At 51.2% G+C, this 19,981-nt stretch overlaps 1 protein-coding gene across 1 annotated transcript in view; it reads left to right on the forward strand.

Moving 5' to 3' along the window:
• LOC147732589 (uncharacterized) overlaps positions 1-19,981 on the forward strand; it is a 428,162-nt gene that overhangs the window by 287,144 nt on the left and 121,037 nt on the right. The window contains exon 6 of the mRNA XM_086957108.1: positions 4,739-4,859. Within this exon, the coding sequence (XP_086813234.1) occupies positions 4,739-4,859 (121 nt within the window). The remainder of the gene's footprint in view (positions 1-4,738; positions 4,860-19,981) is intronic.

Genomic DNA, 19,981 nt, shown 5'->3' on the forward strand with positions numbered 1-19,981 from the left:
GAATAGATTACTTTCCGGTCCGGCGAGAGCCTCACAGAAGTGCGGCCATTACGGTCAAGCGCCACCTAGCGCCCCCCCCTGGGATCTGTAGTTGTTACATCTAAACTACAGTGGCCTTGCCGTCAGGTGATCGTGGGGAGGAGCTCCCCACCAATGGGAGCGCAGCAGGAGGTATACACAGGTGTGGGTTCAACTTGACTGCGTTTGCATGGGCATTGGATGAAGGCGCTGGAACACCGAAATGCATTATGCCGCATTGTCCTATTAAAGGCCTCTAACAGGATTTCCCTGTGTGGCCTCTTGCCTTTCTATATTGGAGGAGTGTTGTTTGGATCTATATTATATATATGTCTGTGTGTGTGCTCATTGTTTTTAGGGTACTGCGTACATTAATGAGGTAAACATGCATATATATTATATTTAATATGTGCTCCGGGTCTCTGCATATGGGCCAGACTATACTGTGCTTCTGACTTTGATGAGTATTTACCTAGAAGAGAACTAGGATTTACAGGTGAGCAATGTATCCTTCTCTGTTAATAGGGTTCTGTCAAAACCTAAATCAGGAAAAGGCTGAAGCTAAGGTTGATATGTGCAACATTAGGTCCTTACTTCCACTTGGTAAATATGTTGGGTAACAAGCCTATCAAAGACCCCAAGACCACCCTCAGAGGCACTCTCATCTACAGACCCCCGGGACCACGTACACAATTCAGCGAAGCCATTGCAGACTTAGTCAGTCCGCACACCCTCACCTCCACAGACTACATCCTCCTAGGGGACCTCAACTTCCACCTTCCCTGCGCCAGGACCCCTGGTCGGCGACGACGCCAGCCTACCCGACGGACTTACGATGCCGCCACCCTCCACGGACTCAATGCCCGCCAAAACCCCGCCTGATAACGAGCCAACCCCGAAACGCACCCATGGAGCCTTCACCTGCCAAGCCTGCAAATTCACCTGCCTCCGAACCTGCACCGAACCCGCCAAGCCGAGCACCAGTAACATTCACCTCAAGTGCATCCTGCTCAACACCCGCTCCGTCCATAGGCACGCCGTCGAACTCTGGAACCTCCTCGACACAACATCACCAGACGTCGCCTTCCTCACAGAAACCTGGATGAACGCCTCCTCAGCCCCCGACATCGCCATAGCCATCCAGGAGGTCTACAAGATCACCCAGAGGGACCGCGTCAACCAAACCGGAGGAGGCTTCGTCATCGTCCACAGTAACACCATTCGCATCACGACTCAGACGACACCCTCACCACCGCCGAGCAACTTCACTTCCAGATACACACTGACCCCAAGACCACCCTCAGAGGCACTCTCATCTACAGACCCCGGGACCACGCACACAACTTAGCGAAGCCATCGCAGACTTAGTCAGTCCGCATGCCCTCACCTCCACAGACTACATCCTCCTAGGGACCTCAACTTCCACCTGGAGAACAACAAGGACTGCAACACCGCCGCCCTGCTGGACAACCTCACCAACCTCGGACTCAAGCAACTGGTGAACACTCCCACCAACTACGCCGGCCACACGCTTGACCCCATCTTCTCCTCCAGCAAGCACATCTCCTTCAGCTACTCCACCGGACTACACTGGACAGACCATAGCTGCGTCCACTTCAACTTCAGGAGAACCAAGACCCACCACCACCCGCAACAGGTTCCCCGCAGAAGCTGGAGCAAGATCACCGCCGACCAGCACGCCACCACCCTCAGACAGAACCCGCCCACCAACACGACGGACCCCGACGAAGCAGCCCGCAACCTCACACAGTGGCTCACCGACTGCGCCGACGAACTGGCACCACTGAAGAATCCTCCCAGCAGACCCGGCAGCAGGAAAGCCTCGTGGTTTACCAATGACCACAAAAACTCCAAGAAAACCTGCTGCACCCTCGAGAAAGCCTGGCGCTGCGACCAAACAGCAGAACACATGACAGCCCTCAAGAACGCCACCCGCAAACACCACCAGCTGATCCTCACCACTAAGAAGACAGCATTCAAAGAACGACTGGACAACAACACCCACAACGGCAAGGTACTCTTCAGCATCGTTAAAGAGCTCTCCAACCCCAGCGCCTGCAACAACGACATCACACCCTCGCAAGACCTCTGCGACTCTCTTGCCTCGTTCTTCCACAGCAAGATCGCCGACATACACAACAGCTTCAGCGCACTGACCATGCACCCAACCACCGAACAAGCACTCCCCACCACCACCCTCTGCACCTGGACCCCTGTCAGCACCGAAGACACCACCCGCCTGATGAACACCATCCACTCCGGCTCCCCTACCGACCCATGCCCACACCACATCTTCAACAAAGCCGACCCCATCATCTCACCCCATCTCCGAAGAATCATCTACAGCTCCTTCGCCTCCGCCACCTTCCCGGAGAGCTGGAAACTCGCCGAACTGAGCGCCCTCCTGACGAAACCCACCGCGGACCCCACGGACCTCAGGAACTTCTGCCCCATCTCGCTCCTCCCCTTTCCAGCCAAAGTCATCGAGAAGACAGTCAACAGACAACTCTCCGCCTTCCTCGAGACCAACGGATCCCTCGACCCCTCACAGTCCGGATTCCCGAGCAAACCACAGCAACCAGACCGCCCTCATCGCAGCCACCGAAAACATCAGGTCCCTGTTCGACAACAGGGAAACTGATGCCCCCATCCTCCTGGACCTCTCAGCAGCCTTCGACACCGTATGCCACCGCATCCTGATACAGCGCCTCAGCAACACCGGAATTCAAGGAGCGGCACTGGATTGGATCATCTCGTTCCTCGCCAGAAGAACCCAGATAGTCCGCCTCCCCCATTCCGTTCCTCGGCCACCGAAGTCATCTGCGGCGTACCGCAAGGATCCTCACTCAGCCCCACCCTCTTCAACGTCTACATGAGCCCTCTCGCAGCCATCGCTCGCCAACACAACCTCAACATCATCTCCTACGCCGAAGACACCCAGCTGATCCTCTTCCTCACCAACGACCCTGCCACTGCCAAAGCCAACCTCCAGGAAGGAATGAAAGACGTCGCAGAATGGATGAAGATCAGCCGCCTGAAACTGAACTCAGACAAGACGGAAGTCCTCATCCTAGGACCATCTCCCTCTGCCTGGGACAACTCCTGGTGGCCCCCTGCCCTGGGCATCGCACCCAAACCAACGGACCACGCACGCAACCTGGGCTTCATCCTGGACTCTTCCCTCACGATGACCAAGCAAGTGAATGCCGTCTTGTCACCCTGTGCATGCTCCGAAGGATCTTCCGGTGGATCCCCACCGAAACCAGGAAGATGGTCACCCAGGCCCTCGTCACCAGCCGTCTGGACTACGGGAACACCCTCTACGCTGGAACCACAGCCAAACTCCAGAAAAGACTCCAGCGCATTCAGAACGCCTCGTTCGTGCACTCTCCTTTACTATTGGCGCAAGACCATCACACCACCCACCACCACATCCACCACATCCACCACCACATCCACCACCACATCCACCACCACATCCACCGCCTCATCCACCGCCTCATCCACCACCACATCCACCACCACATCCACCACCACATCCACTACCACTTTCACCACATCCACCACCACATCCACCACCACCACCACATCCACCACCACATCCAACACCTCTACATCCACCAGATCCACCACCACATCCACCAGATCCACCACATCACCACATCTATGTGTGTGTGTGTGGCTCAGTGTGTGTGTGGCTCTGTGTGTGTGTGTGTGGGGGGGGGTGCAAATGCAATAGGTCTCGCATTTGCGAGAGATTAAGCTATTGGCATTGTAAATGACAATGCCATTTATTTATCTATTTTTCAAAACCAGCACATAAATAAAAAATGTGTCATTTACAATGTCAATAGCTCTAACTTTTGCAAAGGTGAGACCGTTGCATTGTAAATGCTTGTTGTTCCCTCCCTCTGGCGACATAAGCATGCAGTTGAAGGCTCTTCAGCAACAGCGGGCAGGGAGCGGCAGGGCAACAACAACAGGGCAAGAATAAAAAACATGGAGCAGGACGGATGTGGGAGAAGGCCTGCAAACATATGCATTTTTGTGTAGTGCTCAAATAAAATTAAAAAAAATACCTCCAAATGCACACTAGCAGTAAAAAGACACTGGGCAATGAATGCAAGCAGTACTTAGGCCATGCTCCAGGGAGGAATGAAGAGGGAGCTATACCAGGATGTGCTGATCAAAGATAGGCATGGAAATACGTGACAATGAAGCCAATCCGTGGTAAACAATGGGAGGGCACTATGCTCCTGGCAAGTTTGATAATTATCTTGAAAGCAAGAGCTCATGCGTTGTCTCAGACGAGACCTAATAATAAAGACAATTGCAGTAAGTATTAAAAATTAATGTTTATTATTGAGCCATATACTCAAGACCGAATCAGAACCAAAGTTACGGCAAAAATCAGACTCCTAAAATACTGTATTGTACTCTTTGTCTATATAGCGTTAATTATGTGTTTTATTTCCTGCCATGTTTTGATATGACTTCTTGCTGTAGAGAAATATTTGCCAAACTGCTGCTTCTCCTTCGCCTGGAGGTATTCTCTTTTCTAAAAAATTAACTTGTTGATAGTTTTCTCCTGTGCAGTTCTTTCATATTTATCGAAGTGGTCAATAAATACCTTTTACGTTTTTTCTTGCCGTTTTGCTTAGATTGAATAAAACCGCTTTTGAGATATTTGATACTTTAGTTTACAGGGCCAGCGAATAGAAAAGGTCACAGTGCTGTCGTTTTTGAAGCAGGCATGTACGTCTATGGGGGGTATTTGGATCTCAAAGGAGCTTCAGAGGAATTTTGGTTTTTAAATTTTGGTAAGTGTCCAATTGCATGCTATATTTTGCGTAGTGAAAAATAAATTGCACACTTAATCGTATTCTCAATGTAAGGCTAACTCAGCCAATGAATTAGCACGTATTTCTCTGATTTTGCGAGGCCTGTAAAAGGTGTTTTTGGCAATATTTAGCTGTCAAAGACTGAATGCAAAAGTAACAGGCTATATTTATAATAGTTATATATCTATTTGAATGTTGTCCTAAGTAATGATTCAATTGTAAGTATAACTGTCATCCTATTGTGAGCCTTTTAAATGCTTTAACAAAAATTCTGTACACACCCCAGTCGCAATTGGGAGCCTTTTGTTTTTGCTTTGAAAAACTAAATAAATGTCAATTTGAATTGTGCCAATTGATATTTAAAATGAAACAGACATTCAGATCGAATCTGGATTTTGTTCTGACACTTTAATAAATTCTTTATTTTATATCTATTATTGACTTTTACAACCACTTTGAAACATTTTGCTATTAATTTCAGAGGTTCATGCTGCACGCTGTTTGTTATCATGCGACTGCAGAGAAATTATATTTACTCTACCTTTGCTATTACATCTTGGGGTTTTTCCCCCTGGTTATCTTTAGCCCCAGAAAACAATAGCTTAATGGAACTTAGAGGAAGTGCCTCTACCCTCCTTCTGAAGAAACGTGTCAGAGTGTAACACTGCTATTGTGTTTCTAAAAATGTTGTTCTGTCTAACAACTGTGCATCTTCTGTCTCTCACTAGCTTCTGTCTAAAAAAATTATGTCTCTTATTTCTCAAATTCAAGAAATGGAGTTAGATGGACATCAACCTCATTTGAGAAGGGCTACACTGTTATGCTAAGGCATTATACCTCCCCGTGTCACAGAATGCCGTGCTGTGCCAAATAGGCTAGTTTCATTTAAACCTTCTGTTGAGCAGGTATCCCTTAACACTAGCTGTGCCTTGTGGCTTTGCTTTACTTCACAGATGCGATAATTGTTGGTGCAGTTATTTGGCTACACTTGAAGACCTCATTTGTATATCACCTTTCTAAAATATTTTTGTGGCAGTAGGGTATTTGTATTTTGTGCCGTTTTTTCACATTGGAGTTTTCCTCGGTTGTACTTGTAATTACCATGTCCGTTTTTTAGTTATTCTGACATGAAAACAGCCCTGAAAAGTTGAACATACTGTATATGTTTTTTAAGCTCTGAACAATCACACTGGTGAGTAATGTGTACTTTTTGTTTCAAAACCCACATCCCCAAAACGGATATTTGTAACTGCTGTCCTATTAAGAAGGATGTCTATGAGCCCTCAAGCCTAACGCTGCCTGTGTTGTACAGGAGAAGCTTTTTTATCCTATTCCCCCTTCAACGCCTTCTCATTTCTTCAGTGAATCTGGTTGCATCCACCTAATTCGCTTAAACCATCTCATTTTGGCATGCAGTCTATGCTGCTGGCCTTAATTTGGAACATAGTGTCAACAAGCATTGGCAAAGCCAATTGGCCTCGCCATTTAGAACTATTGACTTTGCCAATGTAGTTTCCAAATCAAAATACTTTTTGTCAATGATGTACAGTATTGGCAAAATAAGGGAAAAATAAAAAGGTGCTTTGATGCGACCACTTTTGGCGGTGGTTTCACCATTCTGTAGGTACAAGCATACATCGTCATGCAGGCACGTATCTACAGAATGACGGGGGCGCTAAAGGAGTGCAAGCAAGATAGCCGCACTTGCGTGAGGCTCTTGCAGCTCAGAGACCAGAACCATCACTATCCTCCGCATATGCCATTCAAGAGACCCCAAAAAGTTACACAGTACGATCAGAGCATTGCTGCCAATTTTTGAGGTAGACGACACCTGCGGGTCTGCCCTGATCACCGAGATCAGCGCTGCTGATCTCCCAAGATGGCGGTTGCGCGCTTCGGGTAACGGCCGCCAACATAGGGGAAGTGGCTGGGATCTACGTATAATACGGTGAGCCACCGGAACGCCATACAGCACCGGAGGGGCACAGACCACGAGCCCTGCAGCATCTCAACCTACGAGACCAGGCAAGATACACAGAGGTGCTGCAGCGAGGCCTTATGTGTCTTATGTGTCTTAGTGACATCATAGAGTTTTATTTTTGTATTTGATTTGGTTCTCCACTGAGAACCACAAATATTAAATACACAATATTCAAATTCAAACAATTTTGGTAAAAATTTCATTCTAATACAAAATTAAAAACGATTTTAAAAATTTGTAAAAATTGTGACATACAAATTCGTTTGGTGGAACTTTACATAAAATAATCAATTCCTGTACTGAGTTAATTCTGCATTTTGAATAAACTGGTTGTAAAAATCTTTTCCTTGCCTTTACCACTGACACATTTGTGCAGGTAGATAATAAATGTTCCAGATCCTGCTCCTGCACCATTACATAGATTACAAATCGGGTTTTCTTCTGAGTGCCACCTAAATGTAATGGTTTTTACAGGAAGTATTCCGAATCGGTGCAGCGAGGCAATCAAAAAGGCCCGAGCGCCTTCATAATGCTGACACCAGACCCGGCTGCCTCCTCTACTGGAGGCCCACGGTTGTTACCACTGAGGCCGATGACCAGCATCCCCACCCTACTCCGCCATTGTAACCTCTGCGGGCACAGTGGAACTTCCCGGTGTATGGGGGCCGCTTCGAAATAGACTGCAGCATCAAGGGACCAAGGCCCCACTGCCTCCCCCACCCTTCCCCCCGAGGTTAAATCAATCAATCAATCAGAGTACTTGTAGAGAGCGCTACATACCCGTGAGGGTCTCAAGGCGCTGAGGGGAGGGGGTGCTGCTACTACTCGAAGAGCCAGGTCTTGAGGAGTCTTCTGAAGGCGAGTAGGTCTTGAGTCTGCCATATGTGGGTAGGGAGGGTGTTCCAGGTCTTGGCGGCGAGGTAGGAGAAGGATCTGCCGCCGGAGGTCGTTCGTTGGATGCGGGGGACAGCGGCGAGGGCGAGGCTGGCGGAGCGAAGCTGGCGGGTGGGGTGTAGAAGCTGAGTCTGCTGTTAAGGTAGGCTGGTCCGGCGTTGTGGAGTGCTTTGTGTGCGTGGGTGAGGAGCTTGAAGATGATCCTCTTGTCGACGGGGAGCCAGTGTAGGTCTCTCAGGTGGGGGGTGATGTGGCTGCGGCGGGGGATGTTGACGATCAGTCGGGCGGAGGCGTTTTGGATGCGTTGTAGTCGCCGTAGGTGTTTGGCTGGGATTCCTGCATAGAGTGCGTTGCCGTAGTCCAGTCTGCTGCTGATGAGGGCCTGTGTCACCGTTCTTCTTGTTTCGGTCGGGATCCACTTGTAGATCCTGCGGAGCATGCAGAGGGTGTTGTAGCAGGAGGAGGAGACGGCCTTGACCTGCTTAGCCATGGAGAGGGAGGAATCAAGGATGAATCCTAGGTTGCGTGCATGGTCGGTGGGTGTTGGTGCTGTTCCCAGTGTGGTCGGCAACCAGGAGTCGTCCCAGGCTGAGGGGGTGGGTCCGAGGAGGAGTGTAGGAGAGTAGGGTCTGCAATCCTATGATCACCCAGATTTTTTGCTTTTGTTTCACTGGTTTACGACTTTCTCTGGCTGTGGGCCTGCTAATCAGACCCACAGCCTGGCTGTTCTCTTTCTAAATTACGATATGTACCCTAGGTGCATTTACCAATTGGTACTGGGCCACCTTATCAGACCCCGTAACGCAGGGCATCGGTGTACCCAGGGCCGCCAGGGGCTGAAGCATGTATTATGCCACCCCTGGCTGGCCTCCTAAATTTGACACAACTGGCTGCACGACAGCTGGGGCGAAGACGTGTAACCACCCTTCGCTTTAGGTATAGTAGCTCTATATCTAACCATACAATGGACACCCGAGTTCCTATCAGTCACTCCTATGGCAGGCCTTAACGATCCTGAAGGCAGAGTGCATGGGCTCGTGTGAGCTAGGTTCAGGCCCGAGCCGAGCCCGGTTGCAGCTTGCGGAATCAAGACCCAATAGCTGTTCCATGATAACGCGTACCATATCGGTAACTCCGGTGTCGCGTTATCCAGGCATGTCGAGTAAGGTGTCATACGAATCGGGGTGCTGCCCTCTCACCAATGCTGGCGACGAGGTTAGCATTCCACCCTTCTAGAGGGACACGACATGTACGTAACTGTGAACCCCGGTTAAAGTTAACTGAAGCCTCAGCTCCACAAAATGGATGCTGCCACCACAGACACGAGTCTGACCTCCTGCTGCTGGGAGTCCTTCCAGCGAGGAGCACTTGGACAAAGGGTTTCCTGTCGAGGGCGGTGTTCGCACCGTCCCAGACAGGGTTTGTGTATTCTGGGTAGGTAGGGCTTTGGCGAGAAGGTGACGGCGGAGTGGCACCCCGGTGCTCACTACGCATCTGCCGGTTAGAACCAGTTCCAGGGGCGACAGCCCTGGCCTGGGGAAAGTCCGGCAGGGGAGAGGGGTGTAACTACCCCCCTTCCTGGTCCCACCCTTAGGGCAGGACCTAGTCATGTACCCGCCCCTTTCTTTAGAATAAAGACCGGAGCGGGGACCCTTCCAAATTAGATCATCTTTGATTCAAGAACTACTTTCTACGAAAGGACATTCAAGACTCTTCTCAAGATTTCTCCCTTGTGACTAAGGAGTAGTCACCCTGCATCAGCAGGCACCAACTAAGAACTCTGCGGTTTGCTGTAAGTCCTTCCTCAAGGAATCCGACGGCCCAGCTCGACGAGAACCGGCTTCCCTGGCACCTCTGACCTCTACCCACGTCATCAGCTCAGCTGTGATCTGTGGGTGCGACGAGACCTCGAGGGACCGGCCATCATCAGAACCTGCACGCTCTTAAAACCAGCACGACCATCGAGGTAACTCTCTGGTGAGTGCTCTGGGGTCCGAGAAGCCCCGACCCTGAGCCGCTCCAGCACCGAAGTGCAGTCTCCCAGCATCTCCACGATCTGCGTGGGGCCCTTCTGCTCGCTGCTCAGCACGTTGTCTCGTCACTAGCCGCTGGCTTGTGCCCTTCTGTGACGACATCCGAGAATCATCACTGCTGGTCTGGTTGCTCCAGACTGGCCCTTGCTTCCATCTTTGCGAGAAGCACCCCGGACCCTCCTGGTCCACTCAAGACGCCATCTTAGGCCCACCACGTGGCCCTGAGATCTGCCAAGGCTTGTTGCCCCATCCTGGGCCCAGCGACGCCGACAGCATCATCCTTCGTGGGACAGCTCGCACCTCCACCGTGGTCGCCGACAACGCCTCCTGGTCCGTGAGACTGCAGAGCCTAGCGTCGCCCACTCACCTGGTCGAGGTGACGGCCAACCGGTGCCTTCCTGGTACCCTCTGACTACTGGCTAGTAGTACGAACTTGGTCCCCTCTGCTTTCAGGTTTCATCAATCTCCGATCCAGGCTTGGATCTCTACGAACTATTCAGCACTGGTCGCCGGCCAGCAACTCCTTTTCTTCCGGCTCCTGGCTCGTCAGCAAAGACCCCGACGCCTGTAAGACTTGTGCAGCCGCAGCCCTCGTGGCTAGGTAACTCGGCATTTCGGTGCCTGCATAGCCTCCTTACTCTAGGGTCCTGAGTCCCTCGCTTCCGACTTGCCTTATCGGGTCCACCCGAGACCTTAATCTTTCCGTGTCCTCGGACACTTGTTTTAATTGTGCACTTGAAGTATTTGCTAAAGAGATTTGGTTTGTGCTTAGTACCCTGTCCTCATAAAGAGCACAGGGCTGTTGTGATTCTTAATAAATATACTGTTTATTTTCATAACACTTGTGTGGTGTCCTTTCACTGGGTGTTCAAGGGGTACATGTGTGGTAAACAGCTGGCTTAACGCGCCCTCTCGAGTCTTTAGCCTTAGACTGCTCGTATCCACGCTACTAGGATAGCTGGTCTATAGGTTGACTTACAACCAAACACCATAAGGGTCGTTGGAACGATACATAGCGGTCGCTAGAATAGCGAACGTTGCATATCGGGCCAACTTCTCACATTGGTGAGCAGCGGTTGGGATTTGAGCTTGCTGTTGTTTTACCACACGTATCCTAAGAATATCTTGTTGAAAGATCGCACAAGTACTGTTAGTACATATAACTAAAAGCTTAGAATACTCTGAGTTCTACTGAACCAGCTGTTGTAGCTCCTCAAGGCTTAGCACACCTTGGCTACAACTCTTAGCAAGGGTACAGTAGGTAAACACGTAGTGTAGGTAGGTGCATCACTTACACCACACTAGAAACAGTATGTCGGACAAAGGAGGAAACTCTGGGTCTCCCCTTGTGTCAGTTGACCCTCCACAGGTCATCCCTTCAGGATATACTGTGCTGAGCTTCAAGGAGTTAAGACGACTGTGTCACTCCAGGAAGATTCAGCAGGGGTCTAACCCCACAACGTCCTTTCTGATTGGTCTCTTGGAGACTTATGATGCCAGAAGAGCTGAGAAACTTCGTAGCTCTTCTAATCCAGAAGGAGACATGCCTCCCCTCGAGGGAACCCGAGACGATCCTGACCTCATCCACCTCGCAACTGAGAACGAAGATGTGGAGGAGGATGAGGATGAGGATCTCTCTGGGGATGAGGCAGATAAGGGACAGGTAGAAGTCGTCAGACTAAGCAGGTCCAACTTAAGCAAACATGATAGCGGTACTGGGGGACCCCTGGGGGCACTATCAGGTCAGCTTAACATTGGGAATGGACGAGCCCGATCTCTGTCAAGAGGCTCTGGCAGGTCCCTTCAAACCAATGGCTCTCACAACTCTTCTCAGAGAGGGATGACGTCCCCTCAGAGGAGAGTGTACGAAGCTAAGGAAAGGGCAGCCAATCTAAGGATTGAAAGGGAAGAACTTGCCCTGGCCAAAGAAAGGCTTGCCTTTGCTAGAGAGCAACAGTTAAGTGGGGCAGTCCCCACTGGTGGCAGCAATGTACCTAGTAATAGGGAAAAGAGTTTCGATACGAAACACCTTGGTAAGATAGTGCCCCCCTTTAAACAAGGGGACGACATCCACAAATGGATTACTGCTTTGGAGAGGGCCTGCACTGTGCAGGGTGTTCCCCAGAGTCAGTGGGCAGCTATCTTGTGGCTCTCCTTTGAAGGAAAAGGAAGAGACAAGCTCCTCACCACAAGGGTGGAGGATGCTAACAATTACCAAATCTTGAAAAATACACTCGTTGAAGGGTTCGGCCTAACCACTGAGCAGTACAGGGTGCTGTTCAGGGATACCCAGAAAACGCAGTCTCAAGATTGGTCTGATTTTGTCAATTGTGCCACTAAGGCTTTTGAGGGCTGGTTGCTGGGCAGTAAGGTTACTGATTATCAAGGATTGTATAATTTGATGATGAGAGAACAAATTTTAAACAATTGTCAGAACCAGTTGTTGCATCAGCATCTTGTCGACTCGGATCTGACCTCTCCCCAAGAATTGGGAAAGAAGGCAGACAGATGGGTTCGTACAAGAGTTAAACAGAACCAGGGCCAGAATCAAGGTGGTCAGAAGAAAGCAGACCAGAAGGGTAAAGATTCAAAAGGGGAACAAAATGACCAGAAGTCTTCGACAGGTCCCCAACAACCCAAAGAGTGTGGGGGTCAGGCTCCCCAAAAGAAGAAAGAAGGCCAATCCAAAAGATGGTGCCAGTACTGTAAAAGTAAATCTCACTGGTTTAGTGAGTGCACCAAGAAAGGAGGAGGGCAGACTCCTGCCACTGCAGCCCCTAAGGCACCTGTGCCCCCTAGTACAGTCAGCAGTGGTAGTGCGCCTCCCAAGGGTTTAGTAGGGTTAACCCTGGGTTCTGAGGGGCGTGACAACTTAGTTGGCACACTCACTCAGGCTGTCCTTGTCAGTACAGGGGACGCGGACGTATCCCCTGACGTAAGCCCCAATACTTTGGGCAAATACCGACAAACGCCTTTCATAAATGGAAAGATGGCTCAGGCCTATAGGGACACTTGTGCCAGCGTCACCATGGTGACGCCTAACTTTGTGGACCCTGGACAGATCATGCCAGGTACAGAATTCCTGGTGACCAATGCAAGCAATGTCACTACCAATCACAGTATGGCAATTGTAGCTTTCTCCTGGGGAGGGGTAACTGGCCAAAAGAAGGTTGTAGTTAGTCCAGACCTCCCAGTGGATTGTTTGTTGGGCAATGATTTGGAGTCGTCACAATGGTCAGAAGTGGAGCACCGGACTCACATGGAAATGTTAGGTTTGCCAGCACATGTGTTCGCTGTGACTAGGTCACAGGTCAGGAAATGCCCCACTGAACAGGTGCTGGATCCTGGAACAACGGACCAGACACCTCCCAAGAAAAAGAGCAGTAGGGTTAAGGCTGCGCCTTCCCCCTTGCCCCAGGTCGAGGATCAAGTCTCAGAGGAGGCTGACCTACAGGAATTGAGGGAAACTGAGCCTAGGGAATTCGAACTTGATCAAGTTGAATTCTTGGGTTCAGGGGGACCCTCAAGGGAAGACCTGGGGAAGGACCAGTTAGACTGCCCTTCTCTTGAACCCCTCAGACAGCAGGCTGCTGCTGAGGCTGCTGGGAACGCCACAGGTACCCACAAGGTATACTGGGAAGATGGACTCCTGTACACTGAGTCAAAAGACCCCAAGCCTGGCATGACCAGGAGGCTGGTTGTACCCTTGTCTCAGCGTGGTTTCCTACTTACCTTGGCCCACGAGATTCCCTTAGCAGGTCACTTAGGCCAGACGAAAACGTGGGACAGGCTTGTCTCACACTTTCACTGGCCTCACATGAACGAAGATACCAAGGAGTTTTGCCGCTCCTGTGTCACTTGCCAAGCCAGTGGTAAGTCAGGTGGCACGACAAAGGCCCCCCTTATACCAATGCCTGTGGTGGGGGTGCCCTTTGAACGGGTGGGGATCGACATTGTCGGTCCCATGGAACCACCTACAGCATCAGGGCACAAGTTTATACTGGTGGTAGTGGATCATGCCACCAGGTATCCTGAAGCTATTCCCTTTAGGACCACTACAGCACCTGTTGTGGCAAGAGCCCTAGTTGGAGTGTTCTCCAGAGTGGGCTTCCCTAAGGAGGTCGTCTCCGACAGAGGTGCAAACTTTATGTCGAGCTACTTAACTGCTATGTGGAAGGAATGTGGTGTTAACTACAAGTTCACTACACCCTATCATCCACAATGCAATGGGCTTGTTGAGAGATTCAACAGGACCCTAAAAGGGATGATTCATGGACTACCGGAAAAGCTTCGGCGTAGATGGGACGTCCTGATCCCCTGCCTCTTGTTCGCCTACAGAGAAGTCCCGCAGAAGGGGGTTGGCTACAGCCCTTTTGAACTTTTGTACGGGCATCCTGTAAGGGGACCCCTGTGTTTGGTGAAGGAAGGATGGGAGAGACCTCTCAAAAAGCCTGCAGCCAACATAGTGGACTATGTGCTTGGCCTCCGCTCGCGGATGGCTGAATACATGGAAAAGGCATCTGAAAACCTTAAGGCCAGCCAAGAACTCCAAAAAGCTTGGCATGACCAAAAGGCTGTCTTGACTGTTTACCAGCCCGGACAGAAGGTGTGGGTGTTGGAGCCAGTGGCCCCAGCAGCACTCAAGGACAAATGGTCCGGGCCCTACACCATCCTGGAGAAAAAGGGAGAGGTCACCTACCTGGTCGACCTGGGAACTCCCCGGAGCCCCCGCAGGGTGCTTCATGTCAACAGGCTAAAAGCATATGTCGACAGGAAGGACATGAGTTTGCTCATGGCCCTAGATGAGGGACAGGAAGAGGAGAGTGACCCTCTCCCCGACCTGCTCACTCAGAATCCTGACGATGGCTCGGTAGATGGTGTTGTCTTTTGTGGCAGCCTCTCCGAACATCAACAGAGCGACTGTAAACAGGTTCTTCAGTCGTTCAGACATATGTTTTCTCTAACACCCAGTCAGACCGATTGGTGCACCCATGAGGTTGACACTGGTGACAGCTTGCCCGTCAAGAGTAAAATCTACAGGCAGCCTGATCACGTTAGAGACTGCATCAAGAGTGAAGTGCAGAAAATGTTGGAGCTGGGAGTCATTGAACCCTCGGATAGCCCTTGGGCTAGTCCCGTAGTTCTAGTGCCGAAACCTCACACCCAGGGTGGTAAGAGAGAGATGAGGTTTTGCGTAGACTACAGGGGTCTCAATGCAGTCACTAAGACTGACGCCCACCCAATACCAAGGGCAGACGAGCTTATCGATAGATTGGCTTCGGCCAACTACTTAAGTACGTTTGACCTGACAGCTGGGTATTGGCAAATCAGGTTAGCTGAGGACGCCAAGCCTAAAACCGCATTTTCAACCCCTGGTGGGCATTATCAGTTCGTGGTAATGCCCTTTGGTCTGAAAAATGCACCTGCCACCTTCCAACGGTTGGTGAATCAAGTCCTTACTGGGCTGGATGACTTCTGTGCGGCGTATCTTGACAATATCGCTGTCTTTAGCTCCACCTGGGAGGATCACCTGGTCCACCTGCGGAAGACGTTAGAGGCACTGCAAGCAGCAGGTCTCACTATCAAGGCCACCAAGTGCCAGATAGGGCAGACACAGGTTGTATACCTGGGCCACCTTGTAGGTGGAGGTCAGGTTCAGCCACTGGAGAGCAAGATACAGTCAATCAGGGACTGGGCTCCTCCAACCACCCAGACTCAGGTTCGAGCTTTCTTGGGCCTGACTGGTTACTATAGGAAGTTTGTCAGGAACTATGGTTCAATTGTGACACCATTAAACGAACTGACAAGTAAGAAAATGCCAAAAAAGGTTCAGTGGACAGCGAGCTGTCAAAAAGCATTCGATGACCTAAAGCAGGCCATGTGCACGGCGCCTATCCTCAAGAGTCCGGACTACTCCAAACCATTCATTGTCCAAACAGATGCTTCTGAGTTGGGTGTGGGAGCTGTTCTTTCTCAACTGAATTTTGATGGTCAAGACCAGCCCATTGCTTTTATAAGCAGAAGGCTGACCCCTAGAGAGAAGAATTGGTCAGCTATTGAGAGGGAGGCCTTTGCTGTGGTTTGGGCCCTGAAGAAGCTGAGGCCATACTTGTTTGGCACTCACTTCAAGATTCAGACCGACCATAAGCCCCTCTTGTGGCTAAATCAGATGAAGGGTGAAAACCCCAAACTGCTTAGGTGGTCCATTTCCCTACAGGGGATGGACTTTACAGTGGAACATAGACCTGGTACTGATCATGGCAATGCCGATGGGCTCTCCAGATATTTCCACTTAGAACAAGAAGACTCACCTGGTCAAGGTTAGCTTATTGTTCCGACGTTTGGGGGGGGGTCATGTAGGAGAGTAGGGTCTGCAATCCTATGATCACCCAGATTTTTTGCTTTTGTTTCACTGGTTTACGACTTTCTCTGGCTGTGGGCCTGCTAATCAGACCCACAGCCTGGCTGTTCTCTTTCTAAATTACGATATGTACCCTAGGTGCATTTACCAATTGGTACTGGGCCACCTTATCAGACCCCGTAACGCAGGGTATCGGTGTACCCAGGGCCGCCAGGGGCTGAAGCATGTATTATGCCACCCCTGGCTGGCCTCCTAAATTTGACACAACTGGCTGCACGACAGCTGGGGCGAAGACGTGTAACCACCCTTCGCTTTAGGTATAGTAGCTCTATATCTAACCATACAATGGACACCCGAGTTCCTATCAGTCACTCCTATGGCAGGCCTTAACGATCCTGAAGGCAGAGTGCATGGGCTCGTGTGAGCTAGGTTCAGGCCCGAGCCGAGCCCGGTTGCAGCTTGCGGAATCAAGACCCAATAGCTGTTCCATGATAACGCGTACCATATCGGTAACTCCGGTGTCGCGTTATCCAGGCATGTCGAGTAAGGTGTCATACGAATCGGGGTGCTGCCCTCTCACCAATGCTGGCGACGAGGTTAGCATTCCACCCTTCTAGAGGGACACGACATGTACGTAACTGTGAACCCCGGTTAAAGTTAACTGAAGCCTCAGCTCCACAAAATGGATGCTGCCACCACAGACACGAGTCTGACCTCCTGCTGCTGGGAGTCCTTCCAGCGAGGAGCACTTGGACAAAGGGTTTCCTGTCGAGGGCGGTGTTCGCACCGTCCCAGACAGGGTTTGTGTATTCTGGGTAGGTAGGGCTTTGGCGAGAAGGTGACGGCGGAGTGGCACCCCGGTGCTCACTACGCATCTGCCGGTTAGAACCAGTTCCAGGGGCGACAGCCCTGGCCTGGGGAAAGTCCGGCAGGGGAGAGGGGTGTAACTACCCCCCTTCCTGGTCCCACCCTTAGGGCAGGACCTAGTCATGTACCCGCCCCTTTCTTTAGAATAAAGACCGGAGCGGGGACCCTTCCAAATTAGATCATCTTTGATTCAAGAACTACTTTCTACGAAAGGACATTCAAGACTCTTCTCAAGATTTCTCCCTTGTGACTAAGGAGTAGTCACCCTGCATCAGCAGGCACCAACTAAGAACTCTGCGGTTTGCTGTAAGTCCTTCCTCAAGGAATCCGACGGCCCAGCTCGACGAGAACCGGCTTCCCTGGCACCTCTGACCTCTACCCACGTCATCAGCTCAGCTGTGATCTGTGGGTGCGACGAGACCTCGAGGGACCGGCCATCATCAGAACCTGCACGCTCTTAAAACCAGCACGACCATCGAGGTAACTCTCTGGTGAGTGCTCTGGGGTCCGAGAAGCCCCGACCCTGAGCCGCTCCAGCACCGAAGTGCAGTCTCCCAGCATCTCCACGATCTGCGTGGGGCCCTTCTGCTCGCTGCTCAGCACGTTGTCTGGTCACTAGCCGCTGGCTTGTGCCCTTCTGTGACGACATCCGAGAATCATCACTGCTGGTCTGGTTGCTCCAGACTGGCCCTTGCTTCCATCTTTGCGAGAAGCACCCCGGACCCTCCTGGTCCACTCAAGGCGCCATCTTAGGCCCACCACGTGGCCCTGAGATCTGCCAAGGCTTGTTGCCCCATCCTGGGCCCAGCGACGCCGACAGCATCATCCTTCGTGGGACAGCTCGCACCTCCACCGTGGTCGCCGACAACGCCTCCTGGTCCGTGAGACTGCAGAGCCTAGCGTCGCCCACTCACCTGGTCGAGGTGACGGCCAACCGGTGCCTTCCTGGTACCCTCTGACTACTGGCTAGTAGTACGAACTTGGTCCCCTCTGCTTTCAGGTTTCATCAATCTCCGATCCAGGCTTGGATCTCTACGAACTATTCAGCACTGGTCGCCGGCCAGCAACTCCTTTTCTTCCGGCTCCTGGCTCGTCAGCAAAAGACCCCGACGCCTGTAAGACTTGTGCAGCCGCAGCCCTCGTGGCTAGGTAACTCGGCATTTCGGTGCCTGCATAGCCTCCTTACTCTAGGGTCCTGAGTCCCTCGCTTCCGACTTGCCTTATCGGGTCCACCCGAGACCTTAATCTTTCCGTGTCCTCGGACACTTGTTTTAATTGTGCACTTGAAGTATTTGCTAAAGAGATTTGGTTTGTGCTTAGTACCCTGTCCTCATAAAGAGCACAGGGCTGTTGTGATTCTTAATAAATATACTGTTTATTTTCATAACACTTGTGTGGTGTCCTTTCACTGGGTGTTCAAGGGGTACATGTGTGGTAAACAGCTGGCTTAACGCGCCCTCTCGAGTCTTTAGCCTTAGACTGCTCGTATCCACGCTACTAGGATAGCTGGTCTATAGGTTGACTTACAACCAAACACCATAAGGGTCGTTGGAACGATACATAGCGGTCGCTAGAATAGCGAACGTTGCATATCGGGCCAACTTCTCACAAGGAGTACCTCCGTTTTGTCCGAGTTCAGCTTCAGACGGTTGCTTCTCATCCAGTCAGCGATGACCTTCATTCCCTCGTGGAGGTTGGTTATGGCGGTGTGTGGGTCCTTGGTGAGGGAGAGGATGAGCTGGGTGCCGTCGGCGTAGGAGATGATGTTAAGGTCATGCTGGCGGGCCACTTGTGCGAGGGGGGCCATGTAGATGTTGAACAGCGTCGGGCTGAGGGATGAGCCCTGGGGGACACCGTAGATGATGTAGGTTTCTTCGGATCGGAAGGGTGGGAGGCGGACGCTCTGGTTTCTGCCGGAGAGGAAGGACATGGTCCAGTCAAGGGCTTTCTCTTGGATTCCGACTTTTAGGAGGCGTGTCTTTAGAGTGCGATGGCAGACCGTGTCGAAGGCGGCCAACAGGTCCAGGAGGATGAGGGCTGATGTTTCACCGTTGTCTAGTTGGCGCCTGATGTCGTCTGTGGCAGCGATGAGGGCTGTCTCGGTGCTGTGGTTTCGTCTGAATCCGGACTGGGACCGGTCCAAGATGTTGTTGTCTTCCAGGTGGTGGGCCAATTGCCTGTTGACTATTTTCTCAATGACCTTTGCCGGTAACGGGAGCAGGGAGATGGGCCTGAAGTTCTTGAAGTCCTTGGGGTCCGCCTGGGGCTTCTTGAGGAGGGTGTTTATTTCGCCGTGCTTCCAGATTTCCGGGAATGTCGCTGTTTCGAAGGAGATGTTTGTAGTAGCTTGGGCTTGTTTAAGAATCTTATTCATTCAGAATGTCCTTGTTACTGTATTCTTTATTGAATGTTCTATATGTGTCAGTTGCCAGCCTTACTCTGTAGCTACAGTTGCCCTGCTCCGATGGTCCAGCTTATCATCAATAAACCTACAAACTGGCTTTGATCTCAACTCCTCATTACCTAATTACAACAATGTTGTTGACCTTCCGTAGTTGGGGTGCGATGACTGCGCCTGCTTTGTTGAATACGTGGTGTGGGCATGTGTCTGACGGAGATCTAGAGTGGATGGAGTTCATGACCTTGCGTGTCTCCTCGTCGTTTACGTTGGACCAGGAGGTCAGGCGGATGGCGCTGGTGGTGTTCGCTGGGGCGGTGGAGTCTGGCGTAGTCGGGGCGGTTGTGGTGTTGAAGCTGTCGTGGATGTCAGCGATCTTGCGGTGAAAGAAGATGGCTAGTGAGTCGCACAGTTCTTGTGAGGGCGGGATGTCGTTGGCATTGGCGCTGGGGTTTTTACGATGCCGAAGAGCTCTTTGCTGTCAAGAAAAAGCTCCAACAAGCGATCATAGCATACGCCATGCTATTCCCGGCGCATCTGGAAGGCACATTTCAGGACAAGCAGCAT

This window comes from Lissotriton vulgaris, chromosome 2_1, assembly GCF_964263255.1.
Source record: "Lissotriton vulgaris chromosome 2_1, aLisVul1.2, whole genome shotgun sequence".
In the NCBI taxonomy this organism is placed as follows: domain Eukaryota; kingdom Metazoa; phylum Chordata; class Amphibia; order Caudata; family Salamandridae; genus Lissotriton; species Lissotriton vulgaris.